At 44.3% G+C, this 21,911-nt stretch overlaps 1 protein-coding gene across 1 annotated transcript in view; it reads right to left on the reverse strand.

The window, feature by feature from the left end:
- Positions 1 to 5,718: 5,718 nt before the first annotated feature.
- Positions 5,719 to 21,911, reverse strand: part of LOC143287748 (nonsense-mediated mRNA decay factor SMG8-like) — a 52,443-nt gene continuing 36,250 nt past the window's right edge. Inside the window, 6 exon segments of the mRNA XM_076596005.1 lie at positions 5,719 to 8,039; positions 8,617 to 8,852; positions 12,560 to 12,690; positions 15,108 to 15,251; positions 21,382 to 21,518; positions 21,520 to 21,634. Coding sequence (XP_076452120.1) covers positions 7,928 to 8,039; positions 8,617 to 8,852; positions 12,560 to 12,690; positions 15,108 to 15,251; positions 21,382 to 21,518; positions 21,520 to 21,634 — 875 coding nt within the window. The 3' untranslated portion in view covers positions 5,719 to 7,927.

Below are 21,911 nucleotides of genomic sequence, written 5' to 3' on the forward strand. Positions count from 1 at the left end.
GCATAGTTTTGTTAATGAATTTAAAGACAGGCTACTGGTATCTTGTTATATGCAAACCTGGCACTCTGAAATAGAGGCCAGCGACAAATATAGATGGTTTCATTCCTTTAAAGACGCTTTCCAAGCAGAAAGATATCTTTTATTTGTTACTGATAAATGGCACAGGACGAACCTTATTCGATTTAGGTTGAGAGTAAGTGGCCTGAAGAATTGTAAGCAATGGTACTTCACTGAAAATTCCTCGAACGATATGATTTGTCCTTCTTTTGGAAATGATCCAGAAATGAAACATTTTCTATTTCAGTGTGCAGCCTATGCAGACAAAGGTAAAAACTGCCTTGCATTAAACGCACTCGAAAACAACCCAAGTGATAAAAACGTTATAAATCTGCTTTCCAGCGACAATGAAACTGTAATTAAAGGAATAGCTAAATTTATTGCGGAAGCGATGAAAGTTAGAAAAAAGATAAAAATAAACTGTCGAATTCAAGATGATCCTGTATATGGGTCTTGTGTGTGCGCGTGGTTGCTGCGGGTGTGTGTGTGTGTGTGTGTGTGTGTGCGTGCGTGCATACAGGAAATGATTTAGAACTGACTTTCTTTTTACAAACCACTTGTACACCCAAACGCGATAAAACAAAGATAAATCGAAACTTATACCCGGCCGATTTGATCCGAATCTCAGCCCCAACCCCTACCCCGACCCTCTCTTTTCTGAAATCATGGTCTTTATCTTCCTCCTTCACTCACCCCGCTGAAATCAACCCTCCTCTCTTCTCCTGTGCTGATACAATATTGTTCTTTTTCATGATTAATAACTCAAAGTCTATAATACAGAGACAGACAGACAGAGACACAGTGATACAGACAGACAGACAGAATATTTGATCCAAGCTATGTCATTTCATTTACTACGTAAAATCACTGTAGATCATCAGCAGCTCCGTGAGGATAACTTGTAACAAGCCCAGTTTTAGTGTTGAAGGCTGTTTAGGCCTGTTCACTTTCCTTCTGGTACTGTGCCGCAAATGTGGCTATTTGGTAAATGTATATATTTCCACTGGTTATATGTTGCTCACTGACTGCACTCCGGGCTGTACAGGACTGGGAGGTTGGCCCAGTGGGCGTCGAGTTCGATATTAGACGGGGGGGGGGGGGGGGGGGGGGGGGGGGGGGGGTTAGAGAGAGGGAAAAGAAGTCAGAATAAAACAGAAATGGTAGAAAACTACAAAACTACTAAGAAATGCATAACTAACATGAAATTAGCTTTAACAGTAACAATTAAATAATGAAGATAATAACTAAAACCATTAACATGATTATGAAGTACATTAAAGGAATGTAGAAATAGGGCTATGAACTAATGCTTTGAAAGTTCTACTAAATGAACCTCGTTAGAAATAACTTCCCGAAAATCATCTGCAGAATAGTTACTCTCTGTGAAATACTTGGGCAAGAAGATACGTAACTGCAAACATTGAAACAAACTATGATGCAAGCCGAACTGCTTACCACAAATGCATATAACATTTTTACTATATTTTGTCTTCAGCGCGTCAAGTTTTATACGGAAGAAAGTAGAGGTTATCAATCTTGTATAGCAAGCTGAAGGATTCGGTATTTTTTCTTTAATAATGCGTTCGGGGAATAATGTCCCTTTCTGTTTTGAAGACTCTGTCTTCCATCGTTTATGAAATCGGCCCCATGCTGTTTTTTTCTAACATAGTGTATGCTTCTTTCACGGAAAGTCGGACAAGTATTTTTTGAATCTTGCGCTCCTCTTTTAGCTGCTTTATCAGCAGTTTCATTGCCATAAATGCCCACATGAGAAGGCACCCAACAGAAACTGACATCAGTACACTGGGCGTCGAGTCTACGCTTAAATGTGTTAAGGTTGTTTGCCTCAGTGACTGTCTCGGGCACGCTGTTCCACAAAGAGACTATCCTCTGGGAGAAGTAGCAGCTTCGTAGTTGTAGTCTGGAGCGGCGTTTTGCCAGTTGTAGACTGTTCCCTCTGGTTTCTCGCCCGCTGTGCAGTTCAAGTTGCGGCCTAGAGGTGGTGTAGAGCCCAGTGAGGTACCTGTAGTTGTCGATCATGTCACCCCTTTGCGATATTCTGGGCTGGGCAGTTTCAGCGTTTGGTTTGTGTTACCCGTTTACGACGGAATGTGTCACGTTCAGACTCCTTCACAGAAACCATGGGCGGGGTTGTTGCATGCACACCCACCACGTACACCAACGAGGCATTTCTCGTTCAGTCACTTCCTAGAAACCATTGGTGACTGACTGTTCACCCAGACCGCCACGTACGACTCGCAAAAGTTTAGGCGACGTATGGGAAAGGTTACAAACAAAAACAAAACAAGTGTATAACTAGTAATAGTACTCGAGATCTTAGTTATGAGGAGCGCCTGGCTCTTTTTAATATGCCTAGCCTAGAGTTTAGAAGATTAAGAGGTGATCTCATTGAAGTATACAAGATCATGCACAATATTTACGATCCTTGCACCACCTCTTCCTTGTTTACTATGGCTAACTACGATATAACTCGAGGGCACAACTTCAAAATAAACAAAACTAATTTCGTAACTAACCAGTTCCGTAAGTTGTTTTTTTTTTTTTTTTACTAACCGTATCATAAATCTGTGGAATAACCTTTCCTATGACACCATCAATGCACCATCGGTAAACGCCTTCAAAAATCACATTGACAAAAAGTTCAAGGACCATGTATTTTCCACAGAGTTAAATCTTTATTGAGCTGTAGATAAATGTAGTATACACTATGCCTGATTTAAACAAGGGTCTGTTCACAACAAGTGATCCAAAAGCACATAAATGGACACTGATTATGAGGGCAAAAGGCTTTTAGCCTATCGCCAAACATTTCTGTGATTCTGTGAAGAACAACTCCAAAAGAAGAAAAGTATAAAATAAAATAAAAAGATTTTTAAAAGAGAGAGAGAGAGAGAAGAAGAAGATAATGATGATAAATAGATAAATAATAAACAGTGACTTTTTTTCTTTCTTTTTCTAATGTATGCATTATGAAACATGATGATACGTACACCCATATACATACACAAACAGCCAGAGGACGAAGAAAAAAGTCTCACAGCGGTTGTTCCACTTGCATCAATGGGTATCAACTACACACCGTCTGGAAGGGATTGAAGACCTGCTATCTGATAATCGTCTGCTTTGCGGTTGTCTGGTTATTCTCCAGACGTCCACACTTTCCATATCTTGCCACATTTTTCCTCGGGTGATTGCAGTTTTTTGGTTGTTTTATTTTATTTTATTTATATATATTTTTTTTACTTCCGCTTTTAAAAATCAAATTATACCATCTAAGGCTGGAGACTAGAACGAGGCAGTGGGACAGAAATTCAGTTTCATGGTGGAACAGCGTGCGGACTGATCCATAAGTTGTAATGTATGAAGTCTGGCCTTAAAACCCACCCCTTCCCGAAATAACCTCCCTTCCCTGCCTCTTCCTTGTCTTCAGTTGTTGTTGTTTTTCTTCACCCCCCCCCCCCCCCCCCCACACACACACACACACACACCCTCCAGTTTTAGAGTTGCATATGTTTGAATGGTGCGAAAGCGCTTTGATTTGTCTCTGCACAAGATTCAGCGCTATATAGATATAAATATAATAATAATATTGCAAGATGTTTCCATAAGAACTGCCCCCTCCACCCCCTAAAAACAACAACAAAAGAAAAAAAGAGAAAAAGACAGAAAACTGAAAAATATAAAAAGGAAAGAAAACTAAACGCACCACTGTTGGAAAAGTTGACGAGGTGGCTAGAAGAAGAAAGTAAGTAAAGAAAGAATAAGAAAAAAATAAAGAAAATGAAATGAAAAAAATGATGTGGGGAAAGGCCACCACCAAACGAAAGAAAGGATGGAGAATTGGAAAAAAAAAAAAAAAAAAAAAAAGGAAGATGAAGGCAAACTGTAAGTAAAATAACATAATAAAATACTCATATGCTGAAAGATAGGGAGAGATGAAAGAAAGATAAGTTGTTGGGTTTTTCTTTAAAAGGTTATACTTACTGCCTTTGATAATGATTTTTGTTGATGTTGTTGTTGTTTGCGGCAGTTTAAAAGTGTCTTGAAGAGTGTGTTTATTTAGACAGACAGCAGTGTGTGTGTATGTGTGTGTGTATGTGTGTGTGTGTGTGTGTGTGTGTGTGTGTGTGTGTGTGCTGCCACCTCACTCCCAACCACTTGAGCTCAAACTTAACGCTTCCATCAAAAACACCTTAATCCAGTTCTTCACGGTTTCTGCAGTACAACTGGACTCCGCCAAAAGATGCATTTTGCTCAAGGCAGACACACAGGGAATCCCACCTCTTCGTCCAGAAGTCACCCAAAACTGAAATAGCCTGCTCCATGCTACACAGTGTTTCCTGTGCAATGCTGCTTCATCTCTTTGTCTTCTTCTCCGTATCTCGTGAGTGAAAAATTGCCCACAATCACATTTAAATATTCATAACTCAGTTTAGCAACTACTGAAGTTAATTCTTGATAACTTTGTCCGTTTATAATTTTTGCACTTTTGTTGGTCAACAACAGAGTAAATAAACAACGAATTCCTGTGAGGCGCCTTTCAGAGGAAGTGTTCACCAGATTCCTCGAGGTCTGTTGGTTGTGTATCAGAGCCTGCATCTCCTGGGTTTCCAGCCCATTTTGTTGTCAGTCCATCATTTTTTCCCCTGTCTTCCCCTCTGTCTTCCACCTTCAACAATTCATTGGGGGATTATTTCAGTAAGGCCATTGGATCTTGTTAAATGGCCATTCCCGTGTTGTTTTCTTATCTTAGCTGATGTCAGATGATCTTCATATGGTCCAATGTGCTGCTTGATGGTTTAACATGCATGTCTATTCATTGGTGATATGATCAGTGTATCTGATATCTAGTCTTTCACAACAGCACCTCACTGCAGTATGGTACCTAGCCATTCATTGCCAGATTAACTCATGTTGTGCCAGCAAGTAGTTTTCATCTCTTGTAGCTCTTCAGCTAAAATGAAGGCTGTGGATACGTTCACTGCACTTTTCTGGTTCACATTTACAAAACAGACTTTTAAAATGTCCTAAGCCATCAAGTGAAAATTATTTGTAAAGTTCCAACCTAGGAGTATTCCTGAGCCCTCCTATGGGCACGTGCACAACAAAAACAAACGTTCTTCCGTATTTCACTTTTCAAGTTGAATATACCCTACACGTATCTTAAAATCAAAATCTTATAAGCAACAGAAAAAAAAATCATTATTCATACATCTTTATCATTATCAATAGTGTTCAAAACCATCATTCAGGATGTCAAAGTTGAAGCAAAGCAGCTTATGATTCAAAATGTCTGTCAATCGCTGTCTCATCATGCCTATCTGTCCAAAACTCCTTGCTGTTTGCTCTTTGGCCCACCTGATGTGACCTCATAACTTGAAGCGGAACATTTTAGTGATGTTTGTGCTGTAACGACTTTCATGATAAATGTAATAAATTGACAAAAAAGTCAAACTACTCACTACACAAGACTAAATCATCTGTTGCTGTTCATCTGGGGTCTGCATGGTCTCCAGAGTCCGTGAAATAGCAACAGGTGTTGAAATTAAGGACTCTGCTCTGGTAGCAAAGGCACATGAAAGAGGTTAAAAGTTCTAAACCCTCCCTCCATTCTCACAAAGAAAAAACAACAACACAATGTTAGGATCTCTTTAATGTTTATTTTCTGTTACTGTCACTGTACTGTCATGCCCTGAAAGAACACATTGGTAAAATGATAATTGGCAACCCAAGAAAAATAATTTCAAATCCTTTGAGTTACGTCAAGACAGAGCCATGAATGAAACTGACTAAACCCACCAGCAGCTGTGAAACTTGCTTGGTTCAGATGCCAACACACACACACACACACACACACACACACACACACACACACACACACACGCACACACACACACACACACACACACACACACACACACACACACACACACACACATACACACACACACACACACACACACACACACACACACACACACACACACACACACACACACACACACACACACACACACGCACGCACGCGCACACACACACACATTCTGTTTGACAATTAAAATCCTTACTGCAAATATATGAAATTAGTGTTCATGTATGAAAATAAACATGAACAATTCACTAAATGGATCAGACCAACACTGTGTGGATGGACAGTGAAGCATGCCTCAACTGCATTTCAGCAAGTATCAATCTGACAGATCCTCACAGTTGGAGCAAAAAGCAAGTGAATGACATATAGCCAAAAGTGAATTCAGAACATCTGATCCAACTTCAGGATCCAAATTAGAAAAGAACCAAACCATGATGGTTACATTGATAACATCTGATCCAAGATCTGAATGTCATAATTATAAGAAGATTACCAAACATTCAGTTGGTTATACTGAGAACATCTGATCCCAGTTCTGAATGCTGCAGGGGAAAGTATCAATCTCGCCACCAACTCTCCCCAATCCACTATTCCTGTCACCACTCTCTGTCACCCCCTCTCTCTCTAAGACTTTGGAAATACAAAACATGTTTTCTCCCTTATACAGGATTGCCTGGAGACTTGTTGATGCACAACAGCCTTTGTCCCAATGCACAAGACAACTGGGCACCTCCAGTACAGTGTTCATGGGAAACAACTCCATCTGTCTATCCCATGTGACTGACACCCCTTGACAAAAGATTATTCAGCAACACGGTCAATTTTATCCATATTCTTCCCCCCCCCCCCCCACCTGCTCCCCCCAAACAAAAGGGGTGTAGGCAGGTTAACTGTGAAAAAAACAACAACAAAAAAACAAACAAAACAAAACAAATGAAAACAAGCCAGACCCGACATATTTAAGAGATAATGTTTTTTTTCATGTTCCTTTGCCAATCTCCACCACTGCTACTCTCCGAAACAGAAACTGTGACGTGCCAGTTAGTGTACAGACCAGATTTCTGACCTCACATCTCCTTGCCCCACCCCACACTCCCTCCACACACACACACACAACCACAACTACCTCCTGAAACTGTGTCTGATGAAAGGTTCTGTTTCCAAAGTTTTGCCCAGCTAGACTTTATGTGTATCAGTGTACCACCAGAGTGCAGCAATGGAAACGGGTCCAGATCACAAAGTGACGTCGAATCAGGCAAGGGAGATAACTCCCATCTAATGGCCAGGAGTGAGGTTCCCTTGGAAGGTGCGACTTCCATGCACTCACCATCTTGTCCCTGGCTTTCAGTCCAGCCTTAAAGTGCAGCAGCAGCATTTTCTGTCGCCAACTGCAACCCTGACATGGCCCCTTAGCGGTCATCGGCTAGGCTACAGGCTACATGATAAGAATCACCCATGAGCTCCAAGCACACTTTCCCACTTGAGGCCAAGCACCTCTGTCAAAACTCCTCTGGCCATGTCTGGGGAAGATACTTTCTTGTTTCACACTAGTCTACACCACCGCCTTCATTCCAAGTGCTGGGACATGTGTACTCCTGATAACAACAAATCAGTGAGCATTCTCAAGGAATACATTGTTCAATGTCCATGAGCCCAGCCTGACTGACATCCTTTTGCTGGCGAGTTCATTCCGTTTTCAAAACTTTACTAATGAAACAAAAAACAAACAACAAATAAGTAAAAACCATCCACCTCCAAAAAAGGGAACCTTCAATGACTGAGCAAGTATGGAAGAAAAAAACCAAAAAAAAACCCCAAAACAAAAAACACAGGCAAGCATCAAATGCTTTCACCCCTACATTACACTGGACTCTTCCAGCTGATCCTTTGCAGGAAGGACAGGCAGGGCCAACCCATTCTGTGTAAGAGGTGGGGAAGGGTCAGGGCCTGGGAAGGCCCCAAAGCACACACCTCCCTTCAGCCGTCGGTGGTCAACTCTCTGTGGGAGAACAGCCCCTTCAGGGCGATGCAGGCATGCAGGTTCTGGGGGTCCGAGCTGATTGGTCCGTTGTCTCCCATGTAAACCTGACTGTACAGGGGGTCAAGGTCACTAACATAATAAAATGAGAAAAAAAAAAGGCTAAAATTGCAATTCATGCCGTTTTTGCCTCCATCACCACAAAGGCCACGCCATCACAGAGAAACCTACTTACAAATCAAAAAGCAAAATGGAAAGGCAAAACTATACATAGACAGACAGACAGATCATGTGAACATGACGGGGAATCGCTCACAGCACGCGGCTTGAAGTTGGTCTGCTTGTTTAACCCCCTGGGTGCTGAACTGAACCTTGGTGAAATGACATCAGTGTGGAATGAGTCTGAAAAGCAGTCACTGCTTTCTGTGAACGTATCAATGGTGTCACTGACTTTGCTGAACAAAAGTGATGCAATCCCAGGAGGAAAAGCTCAGACAAAGAATGCCAACCAACAACGTGTCTTGTCTCAGTGAGGTGACCGCCCTTCACTGACCAGCATACTCGATGGCAGCAGTCAGGGGGTTAATACATACATACATACATACATATATATATATATATATATATATATACGACCAACAACACTGTAAAAAAACAACATACAACAGACTCAGACCCAAAAGGATACGGCAAGCGCAGCACCCAGATGCCGTTCGGGGGCAGCTGGATCTCCTCGGTGCCCGGGTGGAAGATGGGGCAGGGGTGGGGGGCGGGGCGGACCTTGGGCTGCAGGACCACGCGCAGCGGACCCTCGGGCGTGACGGTGTACACCCGCATCAGCTGGGCCAGGAAGCCCTTGGGCGTGTGGCAGTGACACGGCGTGTACAGGGGCATGTCCGTGTTCACCAGCCGGTTCGCTGTGTCCTGCCATGACTTGACCCATTACGCATCGTCAGCCGGCTATGGGCACATACCACTTTCCAGCTCAACACTCAGCTTATGTCAAGAGACTGACGAAAGCTTACAGTTGGGCGAACAATCAGAGCTGTGTATGATCAGTGGGTTTTTCCACTGAAATGGTAATTCATTTACACTAATTACAGCTAAGTCTGTTGTGAAGGGGAATTCATTTACACTAATTACAGCTAAGTCTGTTGTGAAGGGGAATTCATTTACACTAATTACAGCTAAGTCTGTTGTGAAGGGGAATTCATTTACACTAATTACAGCTAAGTCTGTTGTGAAGGGGAATTCATTTACACTAATTACAGCTAAGTCTGTTGTGAAGGGGAATTCATTTACACTAATAACAGCTAAGTCTGTTGTGAAGGGGAATTCATTTACACTAATTACAGCTAAGTCTGTTGTGAAGGGGAATTCATTTACACTAATTACAGCTAAGTCTGTTGTGAAGGGGAATTCATTTACACTAATTACAGCTAAGTCTGTTGTGAAGGACTAATGACTCTACTGGGTGGGTCCAGCCAAATTTTGAAAATCAAAGAAACAAAAGCAAAAGTGGTTGATTTTTCAAACAGTTCTGCAAAAGAAATGCACATGTATGCAAAATTTCATGTTGATATCTCAGGTAGGTTTTGTGATATTCACCACCAGCTAAATGAACTTGCCTCCAGCGTCTCGTGGTGCAGGAGTAACCATTACAGCTGCAGCATCTTCCTGTTCAAAAACCTGCACAACATTTTTGTCAGCATGAAGATCGTCTTCAAGCTTTCTTCTTTTTGCCTCAAGTTTTCATGCACGAACCTGTGCTCTCCTTTTCAGAGTTCTCTGCTCTTGAGCTGTTTTTTCTATTCCTTGCAGCCGTTTGACTTCTTCCTATTGTTGATGAACTTCATTTTTCAGTCTGGAACATCTTCTGTATAAATCTGATTGCTTCAGTGACCTGCACTCTGCTCTTTTTGTGCGAAGTTGATTGAGAAGAGCGGTGTTTTCTTTTCTTGCGGCCTGCAGTTTCTTGTTGTAGTTTCCACTTGCTTTTCCAAATGTTCAATCCTCTTTTCTAGACTGCATATACTGTTGTTTCTTTCCTGAATGACTTCTTTTTTTCTCGATTTTTTCTTTTTCTTTTTTGCTGCCCCATCATCTGCCCCGTTTCAGTGGCATTACTCCCATGCCACTCATTCCGAGTCACCCATACATGGCCACACCTAGGTTCGTCCATCACATTCCTAGCGTCGGCAGTCCGCAGGGAACCATTGATGCTAGGTCGCCAGGAGGCCACACACCTAGAAGCTCATCTGGACAGCTGAATGTCAGACTGCCTTTCAAGTAGCCAAATCCGCACTGGCCTCTGCAGTCATGCTACATCACCCAGATCCACAAGCCGAAACTAAACTCTCTGTGGATGCATCAGACTCAGCCATAGGAGCAGAGTTGTCACAAGAGCATCATGACATATGGAGACCCATCGCATTTTTTTCCAGGAAACTGTCACCAACCCAGCAACTTTACTCCACTTTTGATCGCGAGTTGCTCGCTATCTACAGTGCAATCCAACATTTTAGGTATATTTTGGAAGGCAGATCATTCTCTGTTTACACAGACCACAAGCCACTGACCCATGCTCTCACTAGTATGACTGACAGATTCCCACGCCAAGCCATGAAGCCCGCAAGGGACCTTTAGTGAGGCCCTACGATGGACCCGTTTCTGTGCTAGCCCGCTCGGAGAAGTATTTTGACATCTTGAAAAATGGAAAGCCAGTTCAAATTTCTGTTGACAGACTCAAACCTGCCTACTCATCACATTCTGAGACCCTTCCTTCAACACCAGTTATGTCGGACACTCCTCAATGTTCTGGTGTTCCTGAGCCAACAACAAATCACAACGTTCCACGAACTGAGTGAGCGCTCCAGACAGACCAACAGGTACCAAAGACACCGCAAGTACTTCAGCAGAAGTCTGTCAACAAGAGTATCCTTTGCTGTCTGACTCTAATGCAACACCAATTAGAATGCTCTGGCAGACTGGTGCAGAAACCCACTAAATATAGAACAATTTACAGACTTTGTCATTTTTGAATGCACATGTACCTGATGTGCTCATAAGCCTATTCTACTTTGACATTTTAGTGATTTACTATTGCTCACAGGCCTATTTTGATTTGAACAAACTAAATGCATTATAAGACATTGCTTAGAATTCTTGATCTTTCAGCTTCTTCACACTGCGACATTCTGGGGGGAGGCATGTAGCATTACAATTATTATGGTATAACGTCGCATGTGATTTGGTTACTGTATCGGTATTCAATTTTTATGTTACTTTTGAACTGGAAGTTACTGATATAAATTTCAGTTGAGTTGACCCTGACAGTCAACAATAGTTTGATTCTTAATAAAAGAATCTCAAATGTGACCTGTTTTCATGTGTTGCTTCACTGTTTTTGCCTATGACGATTGCCTTTGGCACTGCTTGCGATTTCAAGTTAAAGTCAGATGTGCATGCGCAAGATCCAAGATGGCCACGGAACTCTCCAGCAGTCTATTTTCTCGATCACCCTTTTCACCCTTCAGGGTAGAGGCTGATGGTTAAAAAAGAATCTGAACTGCTTGCCTGATACCACTGTTGACAAAGAATTGGTCTGGTCTTTTCTCTCCCCACCCTCAGCATAATAATAATAATAATAATAATGGATGCTTATATAGCACACTATCCAGAAATCTGCTCTAGGTGCTTTACAAAAACGCTTTTGTTGACATAAAACATCATATCTATGTTACATACACACACCAAAATGTGACTACACACACACACACACACACACACACACACACGCTGCATACATACATTTTAACATACATGTGTATCTAACAGCTACCCTAACACATATGCACACATAGGCAGGCACAAATTTACATAAACACGCGCACACGCACACGCAATACACATTCATATACATGCATGTAGTTATGTACACATACATATGTATACACACATAGTCAAGCACAGCTAATGCAAAGAAAGTTGACCTGCCACAATTGAACTTATTGCTGAGGGAAAAGGTGAGTTTTGAGACGAGATTTAAAAGATGCGAGGGAATCAGAATGACGGAGGTTATCAGGGAGCTTGTTCCACATCTTTGACACATCAATACACATGCACATGTACACAGACATATATCAAATGCAGGAGTGTCTTGTCAGAAACCTGTGGACGGGGTAATCTGTGTACATATACAGTTGAAAAAAGAGAATTTGGCGAAAATGTACTGCCTGTGATGTTTTGTTCACTAAACCGAATTCATACGCATTTTCACTCCAATTCACACACACACAACATTCACACACACACATACATACACACACACACACACAGAGATGAGATATCTTTTAATCCATAAAGATACACACATCTGGCAGGCCACACTCCTTCCCTCTATCCACTGGCTTTACAAATCTACAGTGAGGGCATGTGTACGATTGTGCATGAGTGTGTGTGCGTGCATGTGCCTGCATGCCAATGTCTCAATGAGCAAGCGTGCACTAGCATGCCTGCATGTCAAAGCATGTATAACACGCAACTGACGTTGTAATGGATCAGATCAGAGGGCCTTCCACGATATAACTTTTCTGAGTTCTGAGTTCTGTTCACTGGCTTTTGCCACTGACCTTGACACTGCAGTTGCCCAGCACTTTGATCACTTTGTCAGGACTGCTGCAGAAGAAGCGATGGCCTCGCGGACACTCATACTCCATGCCGATGTACACACGCACTGTGTTCTCTGCTGGATCGGACACACCTGTCAAACACACAGGTACACCCGTACTCCATGACAGCAGGATTGGACACACCTGTCAAACACACAGGTACATCCGTACTCCATGCTGATGTGCACATGCATTGTGTTATCTGCTGGATCGGACACACCTGTCAAACACACAGGTACACCCGTACTCCATGACAGCTGGATTGGACACACCTGTCAAACACATAGGTACACCCGTACTCCATGACAGCAGGATTGGACACACCTGTCAAACACATAGGTACACCTGTACTCCATGACAGCTGGATTGGACACACCTGTCAAACACATAGGTACACCTGTACTCCATGACAGCTGGATCAGACACACCTGTCAAACACATAGGTACACCTGTACTCCATGACAGCTGGATCAGACACACCTGTCAAACACATAGGTACACCTGTACTCTATGACAGCTGGATCGGACACACCTGTCAAACACATAGGTACACCTGTACTCTATGACAGCTGGATTGGACACACCTGTCAAACACATAGGTACACCTGTACTCTATGACAGCTGGATCGGACACACCTGTCAAACACATAGGTACACCTGTACTCTATGACAGCTGGATTGGACACACCTGTCAAACACATAGGTAAACCTGTACTCCATGACAGCTGGATTGGACACACCTGTCAAACACATAGGTACACCTGTACTCCATGACAGCTGGATTGGACACACCTGTCAAACACATAGGTACACCTGTACTCCATGACAGCTGGATTGGACACACCTGTCAAACACATAGGTACACTTGTACTCCACACTAGATAGATCAGACACACCTGTCAAACACATAGGTACACCTGTACTCCATGACAGCTAGATTGGACACACCTGTCAAACACATAGGTACAGTCGTACTCCATGCTAGCTTGATCGGACACACCTGTCAAACACATAGGTACACTCATATTCCATGCTAGCTGGATTGGACACACCTGTCAAACACACATGTACACTCATATTCCATGCCAGTTGGATTGGACACACCAGGCAAACACATAGGTACACTTGTACTCCATGATGATGTACACACACACATTGTGTTCTCTGCTGGCTCCAACACACCTGCTGAGTTTCAGTTTCAGTTTCTCAAGGGGGTGCCACTGAATTCAGACAAATCTATCTCTGCTACACCACATCTGCTAGGGAGAGAGGCAGCATAACCCAACACGCTCAGTCAGGCCTTGAGAGCATGCATATATATTTGCATAAAATACTTTTTCGCCTATTGGGCGCTACAGTTTTTTACTCAACTCTGACTCCTGCCTCACATCGCCCATGTGCGCCACACCCTGTATTGTATTGTATTGTATTGTATTGTATTGTATTGTATTACCCTTTTTGTCACAACAGATTTCTCTGTGTGAAATCCGGGCTGCTCTCCACAGGGAGAGCATGTCGCTACACTGAGAGCACCACCCCCCTTTTTTTTTCTTTTTTTTTTTTTGTATGTTTTCCTGCCTGCAGGTTTTTTTTTTATGTTTTCCTATTGAAGTGGATTTTTCTACAGAATTTTGCCACGGACAACCCTTTTGTTCCTGTGAGTTCTTTTATGTGTGCTAAGTACATGCTGCACACGGGACCTCGGTTTATTGTTTAATCCAAATGACTAGCATCCAGACCACCACTCAAGGTCTAGTGGAGGGGGAGAAGATACTGGTGACTCTGCTGGGATTCGAACCAGTGCACTCAGATTCTCTCGCTTCAAAGGCGGACGTGTTACTCTAGGCCATCGCTCCACTGAGTCTGAAAACTAAATTCTGACCAACACTTGATGCCACCTATCACAGCAAACTCGATACATGACAACATCGTTGATCACAATAAACACATATCAACATCCTCAGCAGCACTGTAAAATTCAACATGGTTCATGTTCACCATTGTATCAAACTGAAACCAAATTGCATATTACACCAAAATTAAAGTTTCACATTTCCCCTCAGGCCATGAAAAAGAGCAGTGTCAGAGTTGGGGAGAAATTTATGGTTCAAAAGTTGAGTTAACATCCTTTGCTGAGGCTCTTGGGTACAACACACCCTGCTACCCAGGCGCAGGTAAAAATCCCTCCACTATTTCTTGAATGAATATCCCACATGGGAGTAGACTATGGGTCTTTCAATTTTTATTTACCTGCGAAGCAAGGCACATCATAATTCTTCCCACAACTTGTCCTCTTGTTTATTTTGGAAGATAAAAATTCTTACCCTGTTCGGAAGTCACAAACATTGACAAATACAAAACTCTTCTATGCTCCCTACAAACCTCTTTCCCACCTTGCCAAACTCTTTTTTCCCCTTACTAACTCTTTCCCCTACCCCCACCCCACCACCCCCCACCCCCTACTTTTCCTTTCATTCCCACCTGCCAACACGCACAGAACATGACTCACTTTTCTGAGCAGCACGGCGAGGGTGACGTCCTCGCTTGCTGGTGGTTTCCGTGATGGTCGGCCAGCGATCCTTCTCCACATGAACAGGCAGGTCCCATGGCAACAAGAAATTGCTGCCGGTCAAAAAACCGGGCAGATCCAAACCTGGAAACGACGTTGTAAGAATCTGCATCAACAGCAATTGAAACAGCAATCAATGCCAACTGATTACAACAGACGACGCACGCCAAAAAGCAGCTGGTGTTTGGAGAACTAGCGCTGGGACACAGAAAAGAAGGTCACCCATGCAAACCATATGAAGACATCCTGAAAAAACAGTCTACAGTGGTGTGACATTTCCCCTGCTGAACTTGTCAACACAGCGCAGGACAGAGCACGCTGGCACACTCTTACAGGAAAAACATCAAAGGGACTAGAAGAGGAACGTCACAGCAAGGCTTGGGCAGCTGGAGAACGTCATCGCCACAGATGCAGTTGGTCATCACCACAGATAACGTCATCACCACAGAGGCAGTTGGAGAACGTCATCACCGCAGATAACGTCATCTGTCTATTATAATCAATGTGCAGTATAGTAGGCTATGTTTATAATTATATTCAAATAATGTTTGTTAATTCTTTCTGTTTTTACATTAAGAATACTAGTTATTACCTGCAGTGTGTGGATGTATGTATGAAATGATGTACGTGATATTTTTTACATTTGTATCTTCGTAATATTTGTTGGGGCTGTTGTTGGCTTTTACAGTTGTGGTCCCCATGTTGTTTGCTTGTCTGTGTTGTGATAATGCACCTGACCAAATTTCTCCAGTTGGAGATAATAAAGTTATTCTTATCTTATCTTATCTTATCTTATCTTATCTTATCTTATCACCACAGATGCAGTTGGTCATCGCCACAGATAACGTCATCACCACAGATAACGTCATCACCACAGAGGCAGTTGGTCATCACCACAGATAACGTCATCACCACAGAGGCAGTTGGTCATCACCACAGATAACGTCATCGCCACAGAGGCAGTTGGTCATCACCACAGATAACGTCATCACCACAGAGGCAGTTGGAGAACATCATCACCGCAGATAACGTCATCACCACAGAGGCAGTTGGTCATCACCGCAGATAACGTCATCACCACAGAGGCAGTTGGTCATCACCGCAGATAACGTCATCACCACAGAGGCAGTTGGTCATCACCGCAGATAACGTCATCACCACAGAGGCAGTTGGTCATCACCACAGATAACGTCATCACCACAGAGGCAGTTGGTCATCACCACAGATAACGTCATCACCACAGAGGCAGCCACAGAACGTCCCCACAGAACGTCCCCACAGAACGTCCCCACAGAGGCAGCCGGAGAACGTAGCCGGAGAACGTCTGCAACATCAGCAGACTTCCAGTGCCCTATGATCTGACTCTGCAGATCCAGACTTGGCCTGCAGAGCCACAACTGTGTGCACATTTCTTCTGTCATTGCTGCTGTGTGCACATTCCTTCTGTCACTGCTGTGTGCACATTCCTTCTGTCACTGCTGTGTGCACATTCCTTCTGTCACTGCTGCTGTGTGCACATTCCTTCTGTCACTGCTGTGTGCACATTCCTTCTGTCACTGCTGCTGTGTGCACATTCCTTCTGTCACTGCTGCTGTGCGCACATTCCTTCTGTCACTGCTGCTGTGCGCACATTTCTTCTGTCATTGCTGCTGTGTGCACATTCCTTCTGTCATTGCTGCTGTGTGCACATTCCTTCTGTCATTGCTGCTGTGTGCACATTTCTTCTGTCATTGCTGCTGTGTGCACATTCCTTCTGTCATTGCTGCTGTGTGCACATTCCTTCTGTCATTGCTGCTGTGTGTGTACATTCCTTCTGTCATTGCTGCTGTGTGTGTACATTCCTTCTGTCATTGCTGCTGTGTGTGTACATTCCTTCTGTCATTGCTGCTGTGTGTGCACATTCCTTCTGTCATTGCTGCTGTGTGCACATTCCTTCTGTCACTGCTGTGTGCACATTCCTTCTGTCATTGCTGCTGTGTGTGTACATTCCTTCTGTCATTGCTGCTGTGTGCACATTCCTTCTGTCATTGCTGTGTGCACATTCCTTCTGTCACTGCTGTGTGCACATTCCTTCTGTCACTGCTGTGTGCACATTTCTTCTGTCACTGCTGTGTGCACATTTCTTCTGTCACTGCTGCTGTGTGCACATTTCTTCTGTCACTGCTGTGTGCACATTCCTTCTGTCATTGCTGTGTGCACATTTCTTCTGTCACTGCTGCTGTGTGCACATTCCTTCTGTCACTGCTGCTGTGTGCACATTTCTTCTGTCACTGCTGTGTGCACATTCCTTCTGTCACTGCTGTGTGCACATTCCTTCTGTCACTGCTGTGTGCACATTCCTTCTGTCATTGCTGCTGTGTGCACATTCCTTCTGTCACTGCTGCTGTGTGCACATTCCTTCTGTCATTGCTGTGTGCACATTCCTTCTGTCATTGCTGCTGTGTGCACATTCCTTCTGTCACTGCTGTGTGCACATTCCTTCTGTCACTGCTGCTGTGTGCACATTCCTTCTGTCATTGCTGTGTGCACATTCCTTCTGTCACTGCTGCTGTGTGCACATTCCTTCTGTCACTGCTGCTGTGTGCACATTCCTTCTGTCATTGCTGCTGTGTGCACATTTCTTCTGTCACTGCTGTGTGCACATTTCTTCTGTCACTGCTGTGTGCACATTCCTTCTGTCATTGCTGCTGTGTGCACATTCCTTCTGTCATTGCTGCTGTGTGCACATTCCTTCTGTCATTGCTGCTGTGTGCACATTCCTTCTGTCACTGCTGCTGTGTGCACATTCCTTCTGTCACTGCTGTGTGCACATTCCTTCTTCTGTCACTGCTGTGTGCACATTCCTTCTGTCACTGCTGTGTGCACATTCCTTCTGTCACTGCTGTGTGCACATTTCTTCTGTCATTGCTGCTGTGTGCACATTCCTTCTGTCACTGCTGTGTGCACATTTCTTCTGTCACTGCTGCTGTGTGCACATTCCTTCTGTCACTGCTGTGTGCACATTTCTTCTGTCATTGCTGCTGTGTGCACATTCCTTCTGTCACTGCTGCTGTGTGCACATTCCTTCTGTCACTGCTGTGTGCACATTCCTTCTGTCACTGCTGTGTGCACATTCCTTCTGTCACTGCTGTGTGCACATTCCTTCTGTCACTGCTGCTGTGTGCACATTCCTTCTGTCATTGCTGTGTGCACATTCCTTCTGTCACTGCTGCTGTGTGCACATTTCTTCTGTCATTGCTGTGTGCACATTTCTTCTGTCACTGCTGTGTGTGCACATTCCTTCTGTCACTGCTGTGTGCACATTTCTTCTGTCACTGCTGCTGTGTGCACATTCCTTCTGTCACTGCTGTGTGCACATTTCTTCTGTCATTGCTGCTGTGTGCACATTCCTTCTGTCACTGCTGCTGTGTGCACATTCCTTCTGTCACTGCTGTGTGCACATTCCTTCTGTCACTGCTGTGTGCACATTCCTTCTGTCACTGCTGTGTGCACATTCCTTCTGTCACTGCTGCTGTGTGCACATTCCTTCTGTCACTGCTGTGTGCACATTCCTTCTGTCATTGCTGCTGTGTGCACATTTCTTCTGTCATTGCTGCTGTGTGCACATTTCTTCTGTCACTGCTGCTGTGTGCACATTTCTTCTGTCACTGCTGTGTGCACATTCCTTCTGTCACTGCTGTGTGCACATTTCTTCTGTCATTGCTGCTGTGTGCACATTCCTTCTGTCACTGCTGCTGTGTGCACATTTCTTCTGTCACTGCTGCTGTGTGCACATTCCTTCTGTCACTGCTGTGTGCACATTTCTTCTGTCACTGCTGCTGTGTGCACATTTCTTTTGTCACTGCTGCTGTGTGCACATTTCTTCTGTCATTGCTGTGTGCACATTCCTTCTGTCATTGCTGCTGTGTGCACATTTCTTCTGTCATTGCTGCTGTGTGCACATTCCTTCTGTCACTGCTGTGTGCACATTCCTTCTGTCATTACTGCTGTGTGCACATTCCTTCTGTCATTGCTGTGTGCACATTTCTTTTGTCACTGCTGCTGTGTGCACATTCCTTCTGTCACTGCTGTGTGCACATTTCTTCTGTCACTGCTGTGTGCACATTTCTTCTGTCACTGCTGTGTGCACATTCCTTCTGTCACTGCTGTGTGCACATTTCTTCTGTCACTGCTGTGTGCACATTTCTTCTGTCACTGCTGCTGTGTGCACATTCCTTCTGTCATTGCTGTGTGCACATTTCTTCTGTCACTGCTGTGTGCACATTCCTTCTGTCACTGCTGCTGTGTGCACATTCCTTCTGTCACTGCTGCTGTGTGCACATTCCTTCTGTCACTGCTGTGTGCACATTCCTTCTGTCACTGCTGCTGTGTGCACATTCCTTCTGTCACTGCTGCTGTGTGCACATTCCTTCTGTCACTGCTGTGTGCACATTCCTTCTGTCACTGCTGCTGTGTGCACATTCCTTCTGTCACTGCTGTGTGCACATTCCTTCTGTCACTGCTGCTGTGTGCACATTCCTTCTGTCATTGCTGTGTGCACATTCCTTCTGTCACTGCTGCTGTGTGCACATTCCTTCTGTCACTGCTGCTGTGTGCACATTCCTTCTGTCACTGCTGTGTGCACATTTCTTCTGTCACTGCTGCTGTGTGCACATTTCTTCTGTCATTGCTGCTGTGTGCACATTCCTTCTGTCACTGCTGCTGTGTGCACATTCCTTCTGTCACTGCTGTGTGCACATTTCTTCTGTCCCTGCTGTGTGCACATTTCTTCTGTCCCTGCTGTGTGCACATTTCTTCTGTCATTGCTGTGTGCACATTTCTTCTGTCACTGCTGTGTGCACATTTCTTCTGTCATTGCTGTGTGCACATTTCTTCTGTCATTGCTGCTGTGTGCACATTCCTTCTGTCACTGCTGCTGTGTGCACATTTCTTCTGTCACTGCTGTGTGCACATTCCTTCTGTCACTGCTGTGTGCACATTCCTTCTGTCACTGCTGTGTGCACATTCCTTCTGTCACTGCTGCTGTGTGCACATTCCTTCTGTCACTGCTGTGTGCACATTCCTTCTGTCACTGCTGCTGTGTGCACATTCCTTCTGTCACTGCTGCTGTGTGCACATTCCTTCTGTCACTGCTGCTGTGTGCACATTCCTTCTGTCACTGCTGTGTGCACATTCCTTCTGTCACTGCTGCTGTGTGCACATGTCAAATAATTGGTTTACAGACAAGCCTGGAGCTTCCTTTTTGAGGAAGTGTCTGGGTTTGTTCCAATGTACCTTTCATTCACTTGTGTGCTCGCTGAATCGGTAGCATATGCAGCACTGACTTACAGTTGTGTCCCTTGAACATGGTGAGAGTTACCACTCTTTATTACACTCCTGTGTGCACAGATGGCTGCACATTGCTAAACATATCAGACAAACATAAAGCACTCTGCTGATTCATTCTAAACCTTAAGTAGCCAAGCATTAAAAAAAAACCCAACTTAAACACTGTCCTCTTGTGTTTTATTTTCCTTGAGATGCGTGTGTGTGCCTGTGTGTGACTGTCGTTTTTCCAATAATTAAGCATGCTGAAGCTGCTCATCAAAAACTACAAAGCTACAACAAAAACAAACCACATTGTTGTCATCCTTATCAGAAGTCAGAAAGAATGCTGTCACTGTAAGCATTCTGGTCTTGTTTATGGTAACTGTCCTCTGCAAAAATCCATTCAAAGTCTCTCTTGATAAGTTGATCCATTTCATTTTGCTTCATGGTTTGGAAAGTATAACCATCTGCATTTCAGTTCTCTGTTTCCAAATCCAAATGAATGGAGATGATTTTCCAATTCACTCCATTTTGAATTTCCAAGTGACACACACACACACACACACACACACACACACACACACACCCAGCAACAATACACACACAACACAAGCATACAATAACAACACACACACAATACACCCACACACAACACATGCACAACCACACACACACCTTCACAAACACACACAACAAGACACACACAACAGCAACAAAAACAACACACACACACTCACACACACACTCTCACTTACTGACAAACACAAACTCACAACACACACACACACACAACACTCACAAACACAAACTACACACACACACAACACACACACACACCCAACCCAAACACCCCCCCCCCCTCCCCCCCCCCCACCCCCCCTCCACACCCCCCCACACAGCACCGTACCATGCTGGTGGCTGTAGACGGCGGCCGAGTCCAGACAGCACAGTGACCATGAGGGGAACTTGGGCAGCAGGCCAGGGGGACAGTTGCTGTGCAGCATTCCCGCCAGGTACTCTGTCGTGGAGTGCTGTCGGTGCGTCCTCAGCCCCCCCTCCTCCCACTGCTCCTCCACCTCCTCCGCTCGCTCCTCCCTCCCCTCCGGCTGTCACCGCCGCAGCCGCCTCTGTCATCATGGCAGCCCCGCTCTCACCCCCGTCTGCAGTCACAACCAACCATACCTCCCTGTGTAACCACCACGGCAGAAACATGTTGATGAATGAATGTAAGATTTGTCGAATGGATGGGTGAGAGATGTGGAATTAAAAAAATTGTTGAAAAAAAAACACAAAAACAACCATACCTTCCATAGTGAAGGCCTGGTGGAGTGATGGCCTAGAGGGCATGCGTCTGCCTAGGAAGCGAGAGAATCTGAGGGCACTGGTTCAAACCCCAGCACAGTCACCAGTATTTTGTCCACCTCCACTAGACCCCGA

Source organism: Babylonia areolata, chromosome 11 (assembly GCF_041734735.1).
Source record: "Babylonia areolata isolate BAREFJ2019XMU chromosome 11, ASM4173473v1, whole genome shotgun sequence".
NCBI classification, from domain to species: Eukaryota; Metazoa; Mollusca; class Gastropoda; order Neogastropoda; family Buccinidae; genus Babylonia; species Babylonia areolata.